The sequence below is a fragment of the Periplaneta americana genome, chromosome 15 (genome assembly GCF_040183065.1).
Source record: "Periplaneta americana isolate PAMFEO1 chromosome 15, P.americana_PAMFEO1_priV1, whole genome shotgun sequence".
Taxonomy (NCBI): Eukaryota; Metazoa; Arthropoda; class Insecta; order Blattodea; family Blattidae; genus Periplaneta; species Periplaneta americana.
The window spans coordinates 117,491,759-117,510,548 of NC_091131.1; the positions used below are offsets into that span (position 1 = coordinate 117,491,759).

At 34.4% G+C, this 18,790-nt stretch overlaps 1 protein-coding gene across 1 annotated transcript in view; it reads right to left on the reverse strand.

The window, feature by feature from the left end:
* LOC138715732 (protein scarlet-like) overlaps positions 1–18,790 on the reverse strand; it is a 68,945-nt gene that overhangs the window by 26,957 nt on the left and 23,198 nt on the right. The window contains exons 3-10 of the mRNA XM_069848789.1: positions 16,428–16,476; positions 13,143–13,192; positions 12,751–12,884; positions 10,305–10,457; positions 9,919–10,157; positions 6,887–7,133; positions 3,568–3,599; positions 1,105–1,210 (exon numbers count right to left, since the gene is read on the reverse strand). Coding sequence (XP_069704890.1) covers positions 1,105–1,210; positions 3,568–3,599; positions 6,887–7,133; positions 9,919–10,157; positions 10,305–10,457; positions 12,751–12,884; positions 13,143–13,192; positions 16,428–16,476 — 1,010 coding nt within the window. The remainder of the gene's footprint in view (positions 1–1,104; positions 1,211–3,567; positions 3,600–6,886; positions 7,134–9,918; positions 10,158–10,304; positions 10,458–12,750; positions 12,885–13,142; positions 13,193–16,427; positions 16,477–18,790) is intronic.

Sequence of the window (18,790 nt, forward strand, 5' to 3'; positions counted from 1 at the left end):
AAAGGCCTCAAAGCAATTTTCTTGTTATGTCCCCAAATAAATGACTTACCTATATACATTAAAAGAGAATGGATAAAAGCATAGGCAAAAAATTTTTAAGTCTTTTCAAAATATCAGAAATTGGAGAAATTTTATTACAAACAGCCAAAATATCCTTATCCCATATAATTAATAATAACAAAATAGTCTTGTTCCCATGTTTATTGGAAATTAAAACCTGCAATTCATTCGCCGTGTTCTATCACTTTACACATCCCTGATTAGAACGCTATGGTATAGTAGACGAGTCAAGACCTGTCCTATGACCTTATCACGCGCCGTGGCTATAGCAACAGTGGGTTTGGGAGGAGGGGAATAAGATTTTAGGTCTGGATTGAATATCCGTGTCTAATATTAACCAAACCGAAACATACTTTGTTTATGATCCCGTATCCTTTTTCCTCTTGCACAGCTCATATGCCAGATCTCGCCTTTCGATCTGTACCGAGTTCAACCTCTGCTTACTGTATGTACACGTAGACAGGTAAAATATTTGTGGGAAGGAGAAATGAAGGTGTATACAGTGCCCGATTTAAGGTGTAAGCCTGTAATGTCGTTGCCATTCTTACAAGCCACTAGGTCTAGTTTTTATAACAATTCTTTAAATAGTGCAAACACACATTGCATTATAAAAGTAAATCTTTGCATGTAGCCTTAATAGATTCCATGTTCAAAGTAATTACTGTATATTGCGAAGGAAAAAACGTAGATAACCCTAAAATTATGGAAAACGTATTTTAAGGTAAAAATAGGCCTACGTAAGAATGCGGGTAAAACGTACAATCTGGCAACCCTAGATTGCACTATAGATTAAAAGGGATTCCACGGTGAAAAAAGTTTGAGAAACACTGATTTAGAGGATTCCATGTCCATTTATACTTTAAACTTATTGTATAACTTACTTAGGGTTCATCAATTCACGTGCGGCTCATGCATGTATTCCTGAATTAGACACTGGCGACAAAACAGATATGCTTATAGTATTAACATCCACTTAATATGATATCTGTTAATGGGTTGAATTAGGACGTTAAAACTTAATTACTCACGTACAAAAATACATACAGAGTATAGAATTAAGAGTAAGATTGTGTGTGATGAATCTCTCTTCATATTAATAATCGATCGCTTGGCTAACCAATAGAATTGTGTGCAAAATCCAGGTTTCTTCCTGTAAATGGAACACATTTTTTAATGAGATACACATTATTTACATAATCTATTTATATAATTATTAATTACCAGGGAAAGGATTTATATGTAAATACATATTTACTTATAAAGCTAATATAATTTATATTTTGCATTATCTTTATGTTTCACAATGTGTAGGGTTGAAAAATCCTACTTTTATTTTCCATATTTTTCCATATTTTAGAGTTTAGTACATATTTTCGTTAATTTCCATATATTTTCCATATTTCATATAAAACAGTCCATATTATATTAGGTTTAACAATAAAACAAAACAAAATTCCATTAACTTTTAAAAATACATTTCAACAATAGAGATTTAAACACATGTTCAGTAATCCCTTTAACATCAGAGTTATTTGAAAATTAGCAGTCCTATCAACAATGGGAAAGTAAGTTACAAAACTGTATTAATTTAATTTAAAATTTTTAACAGACTTCAGTTGTGCAGCTCAACAGTTAAATGCCAGTCAGAGTACACATAGGTTCAGTTTTGTAAATCATACTGTAAAGACGGTAAATATGCCAAAAGTACGTCATTCAGTCAATTTAAAATCAAAACTAACAAGTTACATTTCAGAATTTAAAGAAGATGGTTTATCAACTGACAATAAAATATTATTTTGTAATTTGTGTCAGTGTGCAGTATCATCTACACAAAAGTTCCTGGTGCAACAACACATTACAACTAGTAAACATCAGGCCAACAAACAACTAAATTCCAAGCAGAGACAATTGTTTTTAACACAACCAACAACATCGAATGTAAGATCTGAGTTTAACATCGACCTGTGCCGTTCTCTCATCTCTGCTGATATTCCTCTCTACAAACTAAAGAATAAGGTCTTCAGGGAATTCCTTGAAAAATATACTCAACATACAATCCCGGATGAGTCAACACTTAGGAAGACGTATGCTCCATCCATCTACGATGAGACAATACAGAAGATAAGAGATGAAATTAAAGATAGTTCAATTTGGGTTTCCATTGATGAGACTCCCGACAAAGAAGGTAGACTTGTTGGTAATGTAGTTATCGGTTTGTTAAGTGAACAATATTCTGAACGAATTCTTTTACATTGTGATGTTCTAGAAAAGTGCAATAACAAAACTATAGTTAAACTGTTCAACGAAGCTATGGGTATCCTGTGGCCAAAGGGTATTATGTACGATAATGTGTTATTCTTTATTAGCGATGCTGCCCCTTATATGGTCAAAGCTGGACAAGCATTATCTGTTGTATATCCTAAATTGACTCATTTTACTTGTGTGGCGCATGCATTTCATCGTGTGGCAGAAGTGGTCAGAGACAATTTCCCTAAAGTAGATTTGTTGATTTCATGAGTGAAAAAAGTATTTCTCAAAGCTCCCAGTAGAGTTAACGTGTTGAAAGAAATGTACCCTGAAATTCCATTGCCACCAAAGCCAATTTTAACTAGATGGGGTACATGGCTAGAAGCAGTTGAATATTATGCCGAACATATAGACTCTATTAACAATGTTCTCCTTGCATTGGACTCTGAAGATGCAGTCTCAATTGATACTGCGAAAACAGTTACCTGTGACATAAGTGTGAAGAATGACTTAGCTCACATTCAGCATACATTTTCATGCATCATAAAAACGCTCAAAAGTCTCCAAAATAGGCACCTTTCACTATCTGAAAGTTTTGAAATTATAAATAGTACTGTGGAACAACTGAATCGTGGTAGAGGTAAAGTTGCAGATGCAGTAAGAGCTAAGGTGGACACTGTACTTTCAAAAAACCCTGGATATGAAGAACTACAAAAGGTTGTTGCTGTGATGAGTGGTGAATCAACAGTGAAGATTAACTTGGACTTATCCCCAGCAGACATTGTGAAATTGAATTATGTACCAGTTACTTCTTGTGACGTCGAACGCTCTTTTAGTCAGTATAAATCTATCCTCAGAGACAATAGAAGAAGATTCACTTTTCAGCACTTGAAAGAAATGTTTGTAACCTATTGTTATGGTAACAGACAATAAAAATTGTGTTTTGTTGAAACTACATTGGAAGATAAGGTACGTCCATTATATTTTTTGTTTAGTTTGATTAAAATGTACCAATATTTAACGTACATAGTCATTTTTTTATAATTTTAAGTCCATATTTAATTCCATATTTTGGTAAAAATCCATATTTAATTCCATATTTTGGTAAAAATAACTACATATATATTTACATATTTCATATATTTTTAGTCCATATAAATCCGTTCCCTGTTAATTACCAATTCAAGAATTGACACATTGAATAAAATGGCTGGTTGTGTAGACATTTATTTTGGGCTATAATTTTTACTTTTCACTTACCTGTTTAACAACTGACTGAAATGATCTTCAATCTGAAAATTGAAAACAAATAGCATATTAATAAGGTTCGGATAATGTAGCTGTATCAGGTTGGACTGTATAGCTGTATAGGATAGGGTCTTGACTTGCTTCAGGCTAAGTAAACACTACTCCCTTCCACTAGCTAAATCTCTAACTGCTGGGAAGAGCGCTCCCCGCCCTCTAGCCAAAACATCAGTGAAGGGATAGTACAGCCGAGAGGAACTGAATATAATCGTCACTACTGTTGGCTGAGGCAAACGCGACATCTAGTTAATGTTTGTAAACAAAACGCAAGGACTAAGGATGCCTATCCTGATACAGCTACTTTATCCGAACCTTACATATTAATGTAAGTATTTCGTAATTCGTGATTGAATTAGATTGTTATCATTAGAATTAGGCTTAATTTGTATATTCCACTGTGACCTGCAAATTGACGCTTCCAACGCCTTTGAACTATATACAGGTTCTGAACCTTAGTTGTCCAGAATAGCCTGGCGTAACGAGCCAAAACCCCTGGCCTTACCTATCTTCCCTGATGATGAAATCTGTATGTAGTTCCGAAACGTTGAAAATCCCAAGTTCCAGGACATGGTAGAATACACAAAAGCCTAATTCTGATCACAGCCAAGTGAAAACCTAAAAACGCATATAGATTGTTACTAATTATTTTACTTCTCATTCATTGGTACTTTCTAATTGAGCGCACTGCTAAAGAAAGTAAGAGATCAGTTCTATATTCTATATACCAAAATCTTTTAAGTTCCTGTAAGTATAGAGAAGCGGTGTGCCCAGCAATCCAAATTTACACTCTGGTGGCAAGTTTTAAATACAGTAAACAGTAAAGGTACCAAATTTAGAATGAACTAATTTCTGTGAAAAAAACCGGTCCATTTCCATTGTTTCATCGAGAATTCATTACTGAACTCCCATAATTTACAGAAAACTGCAATAAAGTTTAATCTGGAAATATGAAAAGGAACAAAACTGTGGCCTTTATAAGAGAGAATGCTAAAAGCTAAAAAGAATATGTTAATATTAAAATTGTTGAACACGTTCATTGTTTTAATTACCTTGGTTACAGCATGTCATATAAATTGCTAAATCTATGAGTATAAGTACAGAAACACTAATTAATTACAACAGACCAGTTTTTCGATGAAAGCTCGTTCAGAAACGTACAAAACATTGACAAGATCCATTTCAAGTTATAACGGAAACCTGGATAATATTGAAGCCAAATGTCGGTCGGATCGCAGTGGTTTGTTATGAATTGTATAAGAACAGCAGACTACATTCGAATTCACTAAAATACTAGAGTAAGTAAATATGTAACCTGTTATGAAATATATTCACAAGCACAAATTAAAATTAAGGAAGACATTTTACATATCATGTCACGCTAAAGTACATTTCTGAATTCTCCTTTATGTTACCAGAGCGAAGGAAAATAGGCTACTTGAGACCCGTAACACACTTGCAGAGTTTTCGCTAGCGAGAAATGTTTTGCGAGAAAGAGGCGAAGAGCCCTCCTCCACACACTTGGCGAGTTCTCGTTATCACAGATCACACCTCGCTATGATCATCTACGCACTGCCTTCATGCAGAAAGCATTTTTCTGATTATAGTAATCACTCGTTGGGAGAAATATTGTAGGTTATGTATTTACGTATAAGTATTGTCGTACTTAAATATATAACCTGTAAGTATATTGTCGTACTTTACAAATTATGTACGAACGCAATGTTGAATCTGAGTATTCAGATGATGAGGAAATGGAGTTACTTGAACATATTTTGTTAGTGGAAAGAAAAAGTAGGCCTAAAATTAAAGCCAGAAATATCTGAAAGTCACATTGTATCTTATGAAAATAAGGGCGAGTTTTGGACACTGGTTTCGATTTGGCATTATTTCAGGTTGAATAGACCTCAGTTTTTTGCTATTCATGATATTATGATAGAGGATTCTTTGCTATGTTCTGAATAAAATTATGTAAATTGTTAAGACATATAGATATATTATTTCAAATGTTTAATTAATACTATTAAATCTCATCAAAAATAAAATATAGCCCTATTTATTTTCAGATAATCTGATAGGTATTTGTCTCCTGATTTCTTCTTTAAGTTTCGTGTTTTTATAGTTTTCATCCCTGGTATCCTATAAATAGGCCTACGGGTGACATCGTATAAGTTCGATAAGTTTCTAACTGCAATTATCAGCCATCTTTCCTCATTTTCAAATAAAAACAATACAATTCATCGCCACCTATGATATCTTTTTCTACATTCAATCGTCATAAAGAGTATAAATGTCAAACATCTTTAATAAATGTGTCAAGAAAATTCGCTGAGCTACCGATCCCAGCGAGAAACTCGCGCGAGGTTTTTGCCTCGAACGAGAATCTCTTCCAGTGTGTGGACGTCCATTTGAATCCATGTTATCAATTTTTTAATTTTCTCGCAACATATTTCTCGCTGGCGAAAACTCTGCAAGTGTGTTACGGGCCTAACACCGTGACAGCAAACATAGCCAACATATTCAAGTCGAAATACGATTATTCTATTTCCTTCTTGGTCCTACTAATCAAAAAGGCGTCCACTTTTCTGAGATGGTTGGTATAGTGCAAATTCGGAGAAAATTCAACTATACTCTTACATTGAGGGAGTACTCGATTTAAAAAAGCGGTAAATTTTTGCGTCCCGAGAAAGTTTTTCGAGACACTGGGACAAAGCATCCAAAACTAGGACTGTTCCAGTTTTTGAGAATGTACCGGTAAAACCGGGACGTCTGTCACCCTGGTCATGTCACCCATGGGCGAAGTATATTGGACGAAACGTCCTGGAAGGAATCTTTGGATTCCAGATATGTTCGAGGATAGAAGGCGGCCAGAGGTTGATGCTGAACACATAACTTCCGAAGAAAATAGAAGGATTTTTAAAAAGAGATAAGCATTTTTGTTACAACGGATACTGATATTTATATAAAATTCTCGAATTATCTTTGTTACGACATCTCAAAATGTTTTCTATGCTTTGTGTATTGAAAAGCAGAATTTTCCAAACATTTCATTTCATTTGTTAGCGAAATGTAGACAACTTACGTTCAATTTTGACGGTGAATAACCTCTAAAGTTGAAAGCGTCATTATATAAAATACTACTTACTAATTGCTCCTAAACGTTGAACGTTTCTATGCGTCTGACATGCAGAAATAAAATAAGAGAAACTCTAAGTACGATACGGTGTACACAAGGAATGTCTTAATTCATAAGCTGCTTTATAAAATATGACCATACCTTACAACTAAATAGTTTACAAGATGACTGCTGCTCTGTTTCTGTGTATAAGATTTGTGCTTTTCCAGATCTTGTGGAAGCAATAGAAATTTGCTCCATCATTTCAACACCATAAGCTGAAGATGAAAATTGATCACACACCCACTGGATCTTACTTTTGCTCTCATCTTCATATCCAGGTCTGACAGCCAATTGTGAGACAAAGAATTCAGCTTGGTTGTATGTTGATGGACACACAAATCCCAATCTGTAGAATATCACCAAATCTTTATAATCCTTTTCAGTTTTATAAATAGTATAAGGGAAAAGGACTCTAGTGACACAAAGAATATTTTTCAATCTGTTTTACGTTAGTACATGAGTTGGCATCTTTGCAACGCGTTGGTACAAAAAAGTGGCTTTTGGCATGTATTCTCTTTGTCTATTTGTCTATCAGGTTATCTAGGCCTATCGATTTGGGTACAGCGATTATTTATATTCACATCTAACAGTCTTATTCATCTCTAATTGAGTTTCTAGCTGATATGTACATCTATTATCAGTCAGTAGTCTATATCTCACTTGATGATATGTATCAGAGGGAGAACAATATTGTTTGTAGGCCTATATATCTGAAGACGATTAGTGTAATACGTAACTAGTCAGGGGAAAGGAATTGGCCACCCTCCCCCATAATCGCCTGGCCTAGTTAGACTACCTGATAAGTGATGCATTGTTAGTGGTGTCACTTGTGGGGTCCAGACTTGTGTTCTGACATTTGACCAAACAACAGCGACAGTCTTATTATCCGGATATGATGCACATGAAATACAATAATTGAATGAGTGCTCGCAAAAGCTGGTTAACCATCATTTGCTAATAATGGAGTAAAATATATTTTGAATTCGTTAAATTAGGAAGGTATTATTTCCTTTACAAAAATATTTTTGCTTTTACACGAAGTCGAAAGTCATTTTTTTTTCCATTATTACCAAATTATGGTTAGCCCGTTTTTTACGAGCACCCGTTCAATAAAAAAAGTTAATAAGTGTTATAAATACAGTAGAATTCCGATATAACAGTTGTTTGGAAACCTACTTCACTCCTTCATTGTAGCTAACAAAAATCTACTTGGCCTGAAGTGTTTAGAGACGCTCCATATTCCGCCCTATAAACATCTCTACCTATACATGGTGGAAGAGGACTAAATAGGTCCTTTTGATAGATGAGTCAGGGCAGTAACCTAAACAAAAAATCTAGTGCATATGAAAACCATCTACTATCATTGTGGTCTTTTATGTATGGGTTTTGAGAAAAGTAACATTTTAATTGAATTTTGGAAAACAGGAAACGTTGGAGAGGTGATGCTGGGGATTTTGTAGAGCAAATACCAACAAATGTGTCCTGTATTGGTTTGTTGAGCAATGTTGACGTTTTGATTGTAATTTAATTGAAGATCAGCAACAAAGTGTACAGCACGGTACATTCAGCGACGATTGAAACAAGTCGGAAGCAAGACTGGAGGGGGAAGGAGGAAATGCACAGCCACCAATGTCCCTCCGCGACCCGTTAGATTACTGAACCTTTCGTGCAGTTAGCTAGACTACATAATTTTGCGACACTGTTACGTGAATACGTGTTGCACTCTTCCCATGCGCTCGTTTCTATTTGTGTGAGTATCTCGAAAACCGTTCACAAAGCACTACGATTATGCTTAATGCCCCTCCCTGATTCATCTCTCAAAGGCACTCTATTTAGTTTCCTTCCACTCACTATATTATTAAGTCATCATCATCATCATCATCATCATCATCATCCGTCACGAATTAGGCCTGTGTAGACCTGTTTCAGCCCCATCCAGCAGTCTTCTAAAGGATCTTCCTAACCGTCGATGTCCTCTGGGTTGATATTGCATCATCATTTTGGGGATTCTTGAATAAGTAAAGTATGTAAGTTTTATTTTAAAATATGACTTGGTTGCTCACCCCATTACTCCATCAGAAACCTTGGATTTTTCAGCACTTTTTTGTCTCTGTTGTTCTTTCATAACTGTTAGGAATGTAAGTAGCGTAACAGTAAAAATATTAATCACTGCAATAGTGCAATAAATCCATATTTACAATTTTTTTATCATTGGCGCATTAGTATTATATCTGTTTTTTTTAACTAATAGAGGGCACTTCACTTAAGTCACTCATTCAAGCGTCCCAAACTGTGGGTGATGCGTCGAAGCTGTAGTTCTTTCAGCCGACCCCGTAAGCTTTGCCATTCGTGCACCATGGAAGGCAACTACATAGCACCACGTGAAGATGAATGGTTAATGTAGAAATAGTGGGATGCCGGTAGGGGAAACGGAAGGATTCCAAGTCATTTAATCTAAAACCAAGTGTCATAATAATTTTAAATGTCTACAGAGAAAAAATATCTAGGTACTATAACTAATAACCAAATGACAAATTTCATCTAAGAACAAAAAGTCCAACTCCAAAATGTTTAAAGTGAAAGAAGTCTAATTTAGATAAATGTCTAATGCAAAATTTGTAACACAAAAGTTCAATAAGAACCATGGCTACAGTTAATCGTAAAATGCTCGTATTTCCATGGTTGTGAACAGCATCTACAGTTCGTATTATTAAAATACCGGTACGTATCCTTGGTAAAGAGTTCAGTTAACTCAAAATTCATAGTATGGCTGTCCACGTACACCCTTACTTCAAATAAAGGTAAAAAAATCATAATCTAAACAACAATCATGAGTAGCTATCCCATCTGATCGAAAAGCAAAGATGGGCGAAAAGTCTATTGGCGGGTTCGATTCCCGATTTTGCCAAGTTATGAATACCAATAACTACAGCGATAGCGGAGTTTTCACTTTTTGTTTAGGTTTACTTCTTACTTTTTAAAGTGCATAAATTAGTTTGTTGTTCCTTTACATTGCACATTTATTTAAAAATAGTTTAACTATTTCTAATTTCCTGTAAACAATAAGCAATGAAATGCAACACTAAGATAGAGACCAAAGTTAAAACTTTTTATAAAGGAGAGCTGCTTACCCATTAAAATGTCTCTTCGCTCCAAGAACATCACCATGAAATGCCACTCTCCCTCCAGCCAAGATGAGCACATGACTGAATGTTTCAAAGATACCGGATGGAGGTTGGTGAATGGTGCAAATTACAACCTTCCCTCTAGAAGATAGTTGGTTTAATTTCTTCACTATAATACTAGCATTGTAACTGTCCAATCCACTTGTTGGTTCATCACATAGAAGCAATGGAGGATCTGTTAAAAGCTAGAATTGTGATGTGTATAATTATTATTATTATTATTATTATTATTATTATTATTATTATCATCATCATCATCATCATCATCATTACTCTTAGTTACAAAATCACGTACGTTTGTACAACTCCAATGTATAAATAATTAAGGATACCTGAACAGCCAGCAACAGTCTCTTTCTCTCTCCACCAGACAGTGCTGAAATAGTAGTATGTCTACACTTCATGAGACCAATTTCCAGCAATAAGGAATTGATCCTGTTTGTGCGTTGTGATCCATGTACTCTTTTATCCATCAATAGACGAGCCTGTGGAATGAAATACTTTTAAACTTATTTGATTATCTTTCTTCAATCTGCATTATGGGAGCTGATGGGATAGAGTATACTTTCAAAGATACCCTCCTTTCAGACAGGCATAGAGACAAATATGAAAGTATAGACTACATTCGTTATCTCGTGGAACCTTCTTAAGAGTGAGGGGAAGAAAAAGTGGACTGAAAAGCTTCCCTCCCTCGTTATGCTTCCACTTGCAGCTAGATAGCTCACTTAGCCCCACTATAAGGTTTTTACTATGACCTACGGCGCACGTATCCATTTGATTTCAAGACATACCGAATTACTTATAAGCATACATAGAAGGGACAATGTGATTAGCAACATGATTCGGTCGTCATTAACTACAGGGAAAAACTCGATTGACCCCAATTTTAAGGAATTCAGTGGACACTAAAATCACTGTGGAAGTTATGACCAGAGGTAATAAGTTCGTACCGTAACAGGTTGTGTGAGCTTGGACTATACAGTATATTTACCGAATGAATAGTAGTAACGCAGCTTTTACCGTCAACAAACAAGCAAAAGAAACATGTACTGTCGGATGGTAACCAAACTTGTCTTTGTACCTTAGAATAAGAAACAAAATAGACAAATAATATTGTATAAAAATATATTTGACAATATAAGCTTCGTAATTTTCAATATAAAATTATTTGCTCAAACATAAAAGGATAACAAGCAAATTATATAATTATATATATCTAGCCTTGTTACAATTAATAATAATATAAATTTTCAGTTTATCAAAAAAAATACTATTCTGTATTCCGAAAAACAAATATTTGCGCCCTGAAAATGTTCCTTCTATATCACAAGACGTAACTGGAGAAAATCTTAAATATGATACAATATATCTCTTACTAATGTAATCTTCATCTTACGATGTTTGGTGACGTATACACGTCCGTTGATGTGACATATTAATTAATTTAAATACTATTATAGTCACAATCATGCCATGGTATGAAAAAAAATTTCACAACCTCGAACGGGAATCGAACCTGCAACTTCCAGTTCTCCGGTCAGGCGTTCTACCACTGATCTATCGAGTTCGTCTTACGCGAAAGCCTTGGAATTATCCTTTCATACTGACGACTCTGTTATAGAGTACTGTCCATAGCGTCTGATCTAGTCAGCACTGCTTATGGCGTGAAAGAAACTTTACAAATGTAATCTTCATCTTACGATTACGAAGATTACATTTGTAAAGTTTCTTTCAAGCCATAAGCAGTGCTGACTAGATCAGACGCTATGGACAGTACTCTATAACAGAGTCGCCAGTATGAAAGGATAATGCCAAGCCTTTGGCGTGAGACGAACTCGATAGCTGACCGGAGAACAGGAAGTCGCAGGTTCAATTCCCGCTCGACGTCGTGAAATTTTTCTTTCATACCATGGCATGATTGTGACTATAATAGTATTTAAATTCATATCTCCTACTGTATCAGCGAGTGAACATACACAGCTTTGTGAATCTTATTGTAAAATTCGTATATGGCACATCACATTAAACCCATCATTCTTTTTCCAGAACAATTTTCATTTTTGCTTTAATGACTATTGGGACTTCTACGGATATTTGAACAGCAATTTCCATATCTCTGGAATGCAGCAGAGTGATTGCTACAAGCAATTGTTAGAAAAGATATTGAAACATACCAACATTATACATAATTCGAGAAAGAAAACAATTTTTCTAGCCTACTTGAGTCATATTTTGAAGTAGAACATTTCTCTTTATTGTTGTATTTTCCATGCATACCCAATATATAAATATATCTGAACAAATGTAACATTTTAACATTCCTTTGCAGAACGAAAAGTTACGTGTGTTCGAATCAAATGTCTGCACATTTAAAGGATAAAACTAAAATTCTTTCAACAAGTTATTATCATTATACACTGCTCTCATATATTAACTGAGCATATTGGAAATTAAATCAATGACTTTCCCTAAACACGTTATGAAATGTTTAATATGAAATAATTGGAAAGAAAGCAAAAATGAGCAAAATTGTATTAAACTTTTTAGTTTGAAATATCTCAAAGAAAAACCTCCTGAAATAAATGACATTACTTACTGTTCGCTCTGTATATAATCGTTACTTATTACTATAACGTTAGTAACAAGGGGATACCGGTATTTGTACAGCTTTTTACTGCCAATAGCTTGAAAAGAAATAAATTTAGCATTCAATGATTTTAAAAATTAATTATCTATGAAGAGATAGTTTCAATCCATTGCTTAAAAAAACAGACTTACCATAAACTCCATATGTTCACTAACAGAAAGAGATTCAATACAGAGGTCCTGCTGAGGTACGAACCCTGACAACTTTGACATTACTTCTCGGTTCACAGCTTGGCCATTCACTAAAAGCTCACCTTCCATTTCTCCTAAAATACAGACCATGCATTATTACGAAAAACGTAAACATATACAGTATTACTGAAAAAAAGGCTAATGAAGTGTGAAATATGCAAAATAGACCTTTGATATATAAAATTACTGATTTCTGGTAACTACAGTATATTATAGTTGGAATTAAAAATTAATTAAATTCCAATAATAAATTATGAATTAATTTTGCTTACTAATCTCCTTATTACAGAAAATCAAGTGAGGTAATAACAGATAATATAAGAAAGTATTACCTTTCACTTTTTGACTAATAGTTGCCAGAAGTGTTGTCTTTCCTGCACCGCTGGAAACATGATAAATGAATATAATAATAATAATAATAATAATAATAATAATAATAATAATAATAATGCATATCGTAGAAATAGTTAATTACACATACTACGGGTATATGTACAACAAATATTAATTTATACTCTTATTATTCACAATTTCATTTACATATTTGCAAAGATTATTATAACAGTCTCAAGTTGAAATATGTAAATTTTATTGTCGCCATCATTATCCATTGAACCAACGTTGTGTTGCAGCACATTAAATGATACAAGAAAGTAAATGTGTAGACTAATACATGTAACAAATACAAGAGTAATGAAGAGCAATATAAACTAAAATTGTGGCTGTAACATGCAAAGCACATAATAGTTTCATCAACAATAAAAAGTATTCCTTAAAATAATAAACATACCAATAAATTAGTCATTTCTCGATATTGTGTTTAATAGTATTCAGTAGTACATTCATTCCGGATACCTTTCTATGCTGTAAAAAATGATGATCCTAAAAATGCTAAACCTTGAATTCTTTTAATACAGCAAATTCCTCAATCTGATTTGTTTTCTGAGTTAGTACAGCAAGATTAGACTACTCTTACTTGCAATTTTCGTTAGTGTGTGCCACATTTTGTCCCAAAGGAATTTGTTTTTGATTTTATGGATGTTTGTATCATAGACTTATAAACGTTATATTATTATTATTATTATTATTATTATTATTATTATTATTATTATATTATTATTTTAGTTAAGATTCTCAAATTCTTTACGTTGCTGGGTGAGCACCCGTCCCATGCACTGACTAAAATTTCATGAGAAAATCCCTTCCTCATGAAGACACGTACCAGAGCTCATTTTGTAGCGCTAGTCCGGCATGATGCTTAGACCACGACGAACGGTGTGGGACTTCTAAAATATACGTAATTTGATAAATTAAACTTTTCAGTGGCACTATTATCTACTTAGTAATGAAGTATAATGCTTGAAAGTTAACTTAAGTTGTGAAGGTGCTTTGAAACATTAGAAAGTTGATACATTTATTATTATTATTATTATTATTATTATTATTATTATTATTATTATTATTATTATTATTTTAAATAACAAATGTGCACTACAATCAAAATTCAGTTGACATAAATGAAAATACAATACTACGAATAGCCTATTAAGAGATTGTCAGTTTTTTTTTTTTTTTTTGCCTACACTAAATACCGTACATTCATTATGCTAATATCAAGTTATTGATATTTAAATAATCGGCAATATCAATTGCAGAGAGCTTTTGTACGCAGTTTTACATGACGACTTGTTACTGCGAGAGTCTATAGTGTTTTATTAAAATCCAAGGATAAGGCTGTGCTATGTGCTTTTTTTAATACTATGTTTCGGTAAAACAATTAATAATAATAATAATAATCCATCGCGTTACAGCCCTTTAAGGGCCGACCAGCACGATGGTTAGCACGATGATCCCCTAGCCGTTAGAACTTGCTTTCGTAATCGGATTTCGCTATTTATCGTAGATCCCCAAGTGCATTACGGTGCTGGATAGGCACCAGTTCCATTAATGAGAAAATTTGTTCCCCCATGAGGATTCGAATGAGCGCGAATTCCTTAACACGAGTCCTAGGCAGGATGCCTTAGACCACGACTCCACGGCGCGGGACAAAACTGACGTATATAATTTCTTTCCATATTCACATAATGATAAGTGTTGCATAATTTTTAAGGCCAATTGTTGTAAAGTAAACCAGTTAAATGGTACTGAGAAATTGACAGTTTTTATACGTAACTAATGCAGAGAAATAATTGAATATTCAAGTAACAAGATCCTGTAGAACAATTTAATAGATTTAGAAATAAATATGTTGACGCCGTGTAGTGGACTCTGATGTGGAGATAGACGTAAACTGAAAACTTTGCGCTACTACCATATATTAGTCGTAACTCAGAAATAATATGTGTAGACCACGTGATTGATAATAAGTAAAGATTGTTTTCTTAGTCCAACAACATTGGAATAAGTATAAGTGTGCACGGGATATACATTACGCCATATGTCCTTCAGTAGACACCCTGCTCACAAACACAAGCAACGCGCACTACAGGGTCACTCTAAACAGATTCCTTACTCCTAAACAAGTACAGTATAGTCCAGTTTAGCAATGTTTATGATATTATGTACTGCTAGTTGAAATAAAGGTGCCTAAAACAAGCTCGAAAGTACAGAAGTGGATAGAGGAAATCGGACGACAGTATGTCTGTGTAAGTGGCGACATAATTCTGTGTAATTTATGTAAGACTGACATCTGTTCTAAAAGATGATATTTACAGCAGCACTGTAATTTAAAAAATGTATAAACCATTTGAAATTGATAGAAAGAAGTGAGTCTGACGACCTACCTTCAACTAGTAATTCAGTGCCAGCAGACGAATTTACCAGAGATTTGTATGAAATGATTGTGCATGCCAACATTCCTTTCAACGAAGTTGAGGATAGGCACTTTAAAATTTTTATTGGAAAGTACACTTGTACATAAGGGCATACCTGTGTTATAGTAGTACCGGTATTTTAAGTTAAATTTTACAGAAAAAATTGTTGCAATATAGGCTGAAGCATTTCATTCAGAGTAGTACCTGTGTTACAGTTATATCGGTGTTTTAACCTAAAATTTTACGATATGAATGATCTTAGTATGGGCTTAAATATTACATTAAGAGCGGTACCTATTAAACAGAAACTTTTTTTTGTTAAAAATTTACATCAAAGATTATTCTAATATAGGCTTAAACATGTTAAGAGTAGTGCCTCTGATACAGTAACATTTAAAGTTAAAATTTTACATCAAAGAATGTTGTAATATAGGCTTAAACATTTCATTAAGAGTAATGTTTGTGAAACAGTAACATTTTAAGTTAAAAGTTTACAGCAAAGGGTATGTTTATTGTTTTGTAATACTCTTGAAATCATTCTGTTATGTGTGTACTGTGGTTGTTGATCTTGATGCAGGAGTAGTCTCTTTTGAATCGTACAGCACCACGTGCCACTACTCTTCGTAAAAGTCATTTCGCTCATTGCACAAGATCCGCACTCAATTAACTTCAAAGATTAGTGGCTAAGATTCCGATCTCTATAATAAGACAGATTCACGGTTAAATGTGAAAAGGCTGTTTGAATTATGAAACATATTACTTTATTCAATCACTGAAACCATTCTCAAACACATCAAGTCTTACCTTGCTCCCATTATGGCCAGAAGCATACCTGACTTCGCAAAGCCACTCACTGGAATCAAACATCAAGAACATATTCAGTCAATGGACTTTTCTGACATCGTTTCGCGCTTGCGCACATATGTGTGTGCGCCAGTGCGTATGTGCACGTATACACAATAAAAATAATATATATTGTTGATCAGTAAATAGAAACTTGTAAATGGAGGAATAAATATAAAAAATATTCAATTTATTTTAATCTATTGAGGGATAAAATGCTGTCTGATAGTGATTGAAGTGTAAAATTTCTACCTCAGGACTAGAAGAGGTGGAATTGCACAACTTCTAATCACTATATTTTGCACCAATATCCTTGGGTTAAATCCCAAATCTCTCTGCAGTGCATATGAAGAGAAGGCATATGCCACTGTTGAGCTCCTGGCACCGGATTTTCCCTTCTCCCTTCCTCATCTTCATCATCATCCTCACCCCTTCCATACACCACACTTACACGAACACTTATACACATACACTCACCTTAAAATACGACATAACTCTTAACAGATGCACATCATGCACAGCGTGGTCCGCCAAAGTGGTATGCATATTCAAAATGGGTCACAGTCCTGCCATCTATCCTCAATATGCGGAACCCGAATAACGCAAGTGAAGTGTGTAATCATTAAATCACACACACTCACTTTACCGAACCAATGTCGGTATGATGTTTATGTTACAAAATCGTAATAATATAATAATTTCTCACAATAATGTGTTTCACATTGTTTCGTGGACGTGGTTACACTTTTGAAGTGGTTAATTTTTACATTTGCTGGTAGTTGAATAATTACATGCTTGTAACTAGTTGTTCATCACTGAAAACTTTCTGTTATTACATAATTGCAATAATCAAGATTCATACGTCATGCTTTTCATATATACAGAGGGTGCCGAAAAATGTATACACATTTTGACAGGAGATACTTATTTAATATATTTCAAAGTTGGACCGAAAAACAACAGTAATGTGTAGTATGATGTCCTGTAAACAGATGAGACTCACATACGATATGCTAGCGTTACTGCGCGACAGATCAATCAACAACAAAATGGAGTCAATATTATCGTTTGAATAACGGAAAACAATTTTGAAGTGGTATTGGAAAACCGAGAATGTTGAAGTTCAATGGCAATGGAGACGTGAGTACAGAACAGAACCACCAACGCGATTAACAATTGTACGCATTCGTGACAAATTTGAGACTCATGGTACCGTATGCAAAACCAGCGTACGTCGTATTATTAAAACAGCAAAGTTGAAAATTTTCATCCCAAGACTTTTGCATGCATTAAATGATGATGACCCTGATCGGAGAATGCAGTACTGTGAGTGGTTTCGGAACATGGTGCAAGAGGATGAGGTCTTCGTAGGGAAAGTTGTTTGGTCCGATGAGGCACAATTAAGTTGAACGGAACTGTTAACCGGCATAACTGTGTCTATTGGTGTGCAAACATTCCACATGTTTTTGTAGAAAAGGCTGTTAATTTACCTGGAATTAATGTTTGGTGTGGGTTATCATCTAGGAGTCTAATTGGACGGTTCTTTTTTGATGGAATAGTAATTGGCCAAGTGTATCTGAACATGTTACTCACATCCGTCTTACCCGCCATTCGTACACTCTATGGAAATGAGGAATTTTACTTCCAACAGGATGGTGCACCACCACATTACCACCGAGATGTACGTGCGTACCATGATGATAATCTTCCAGGGAACTGGATAGGACGAAGAGGTCCGATTGAGTTTCCACAGCGTTCTCCGGATCTAATTCCGTTGGACTTTTACCTATGGGGGACTTTTAAGAATGTTGTATACCGTAGAAAACCAGCTACACTGGCAGCACTTCGGGAAGAAATTGAAACCGCATGTGCTGCAATCGCTGAGGACACTTTCGCAAACGTTGCTCGAACAGTAGTCCAACGTACTCAGAAGTGTGTCGACGCCCGTGGTAGGCATTTTGAGCAACTGTTGTAACTGCAAAAGTCTAATATGATTAGTGCTCATCATTTTCTGTTTGTGTGAATTCAGCTTTGTTATGTTAACATAGTTTTTTATTTGCTTGAAGTGTGTATACATTTTTGGCACCCTCTGTTTTATGTGTATATATATATATATATACATACATACATACATACATACATACATACATACATACATACATACATAATTAATTAAGAAATCCATGATTGCAAGAAAGATAATTGGTTCTGTATCTATGAACTATTATTTCAGGCTGCCACTACAAATATATATAAAACACATGCACAAATAAATACTAATAAACAAAAGGCATAGAAACATAGATATAAACAAGTACAAACAT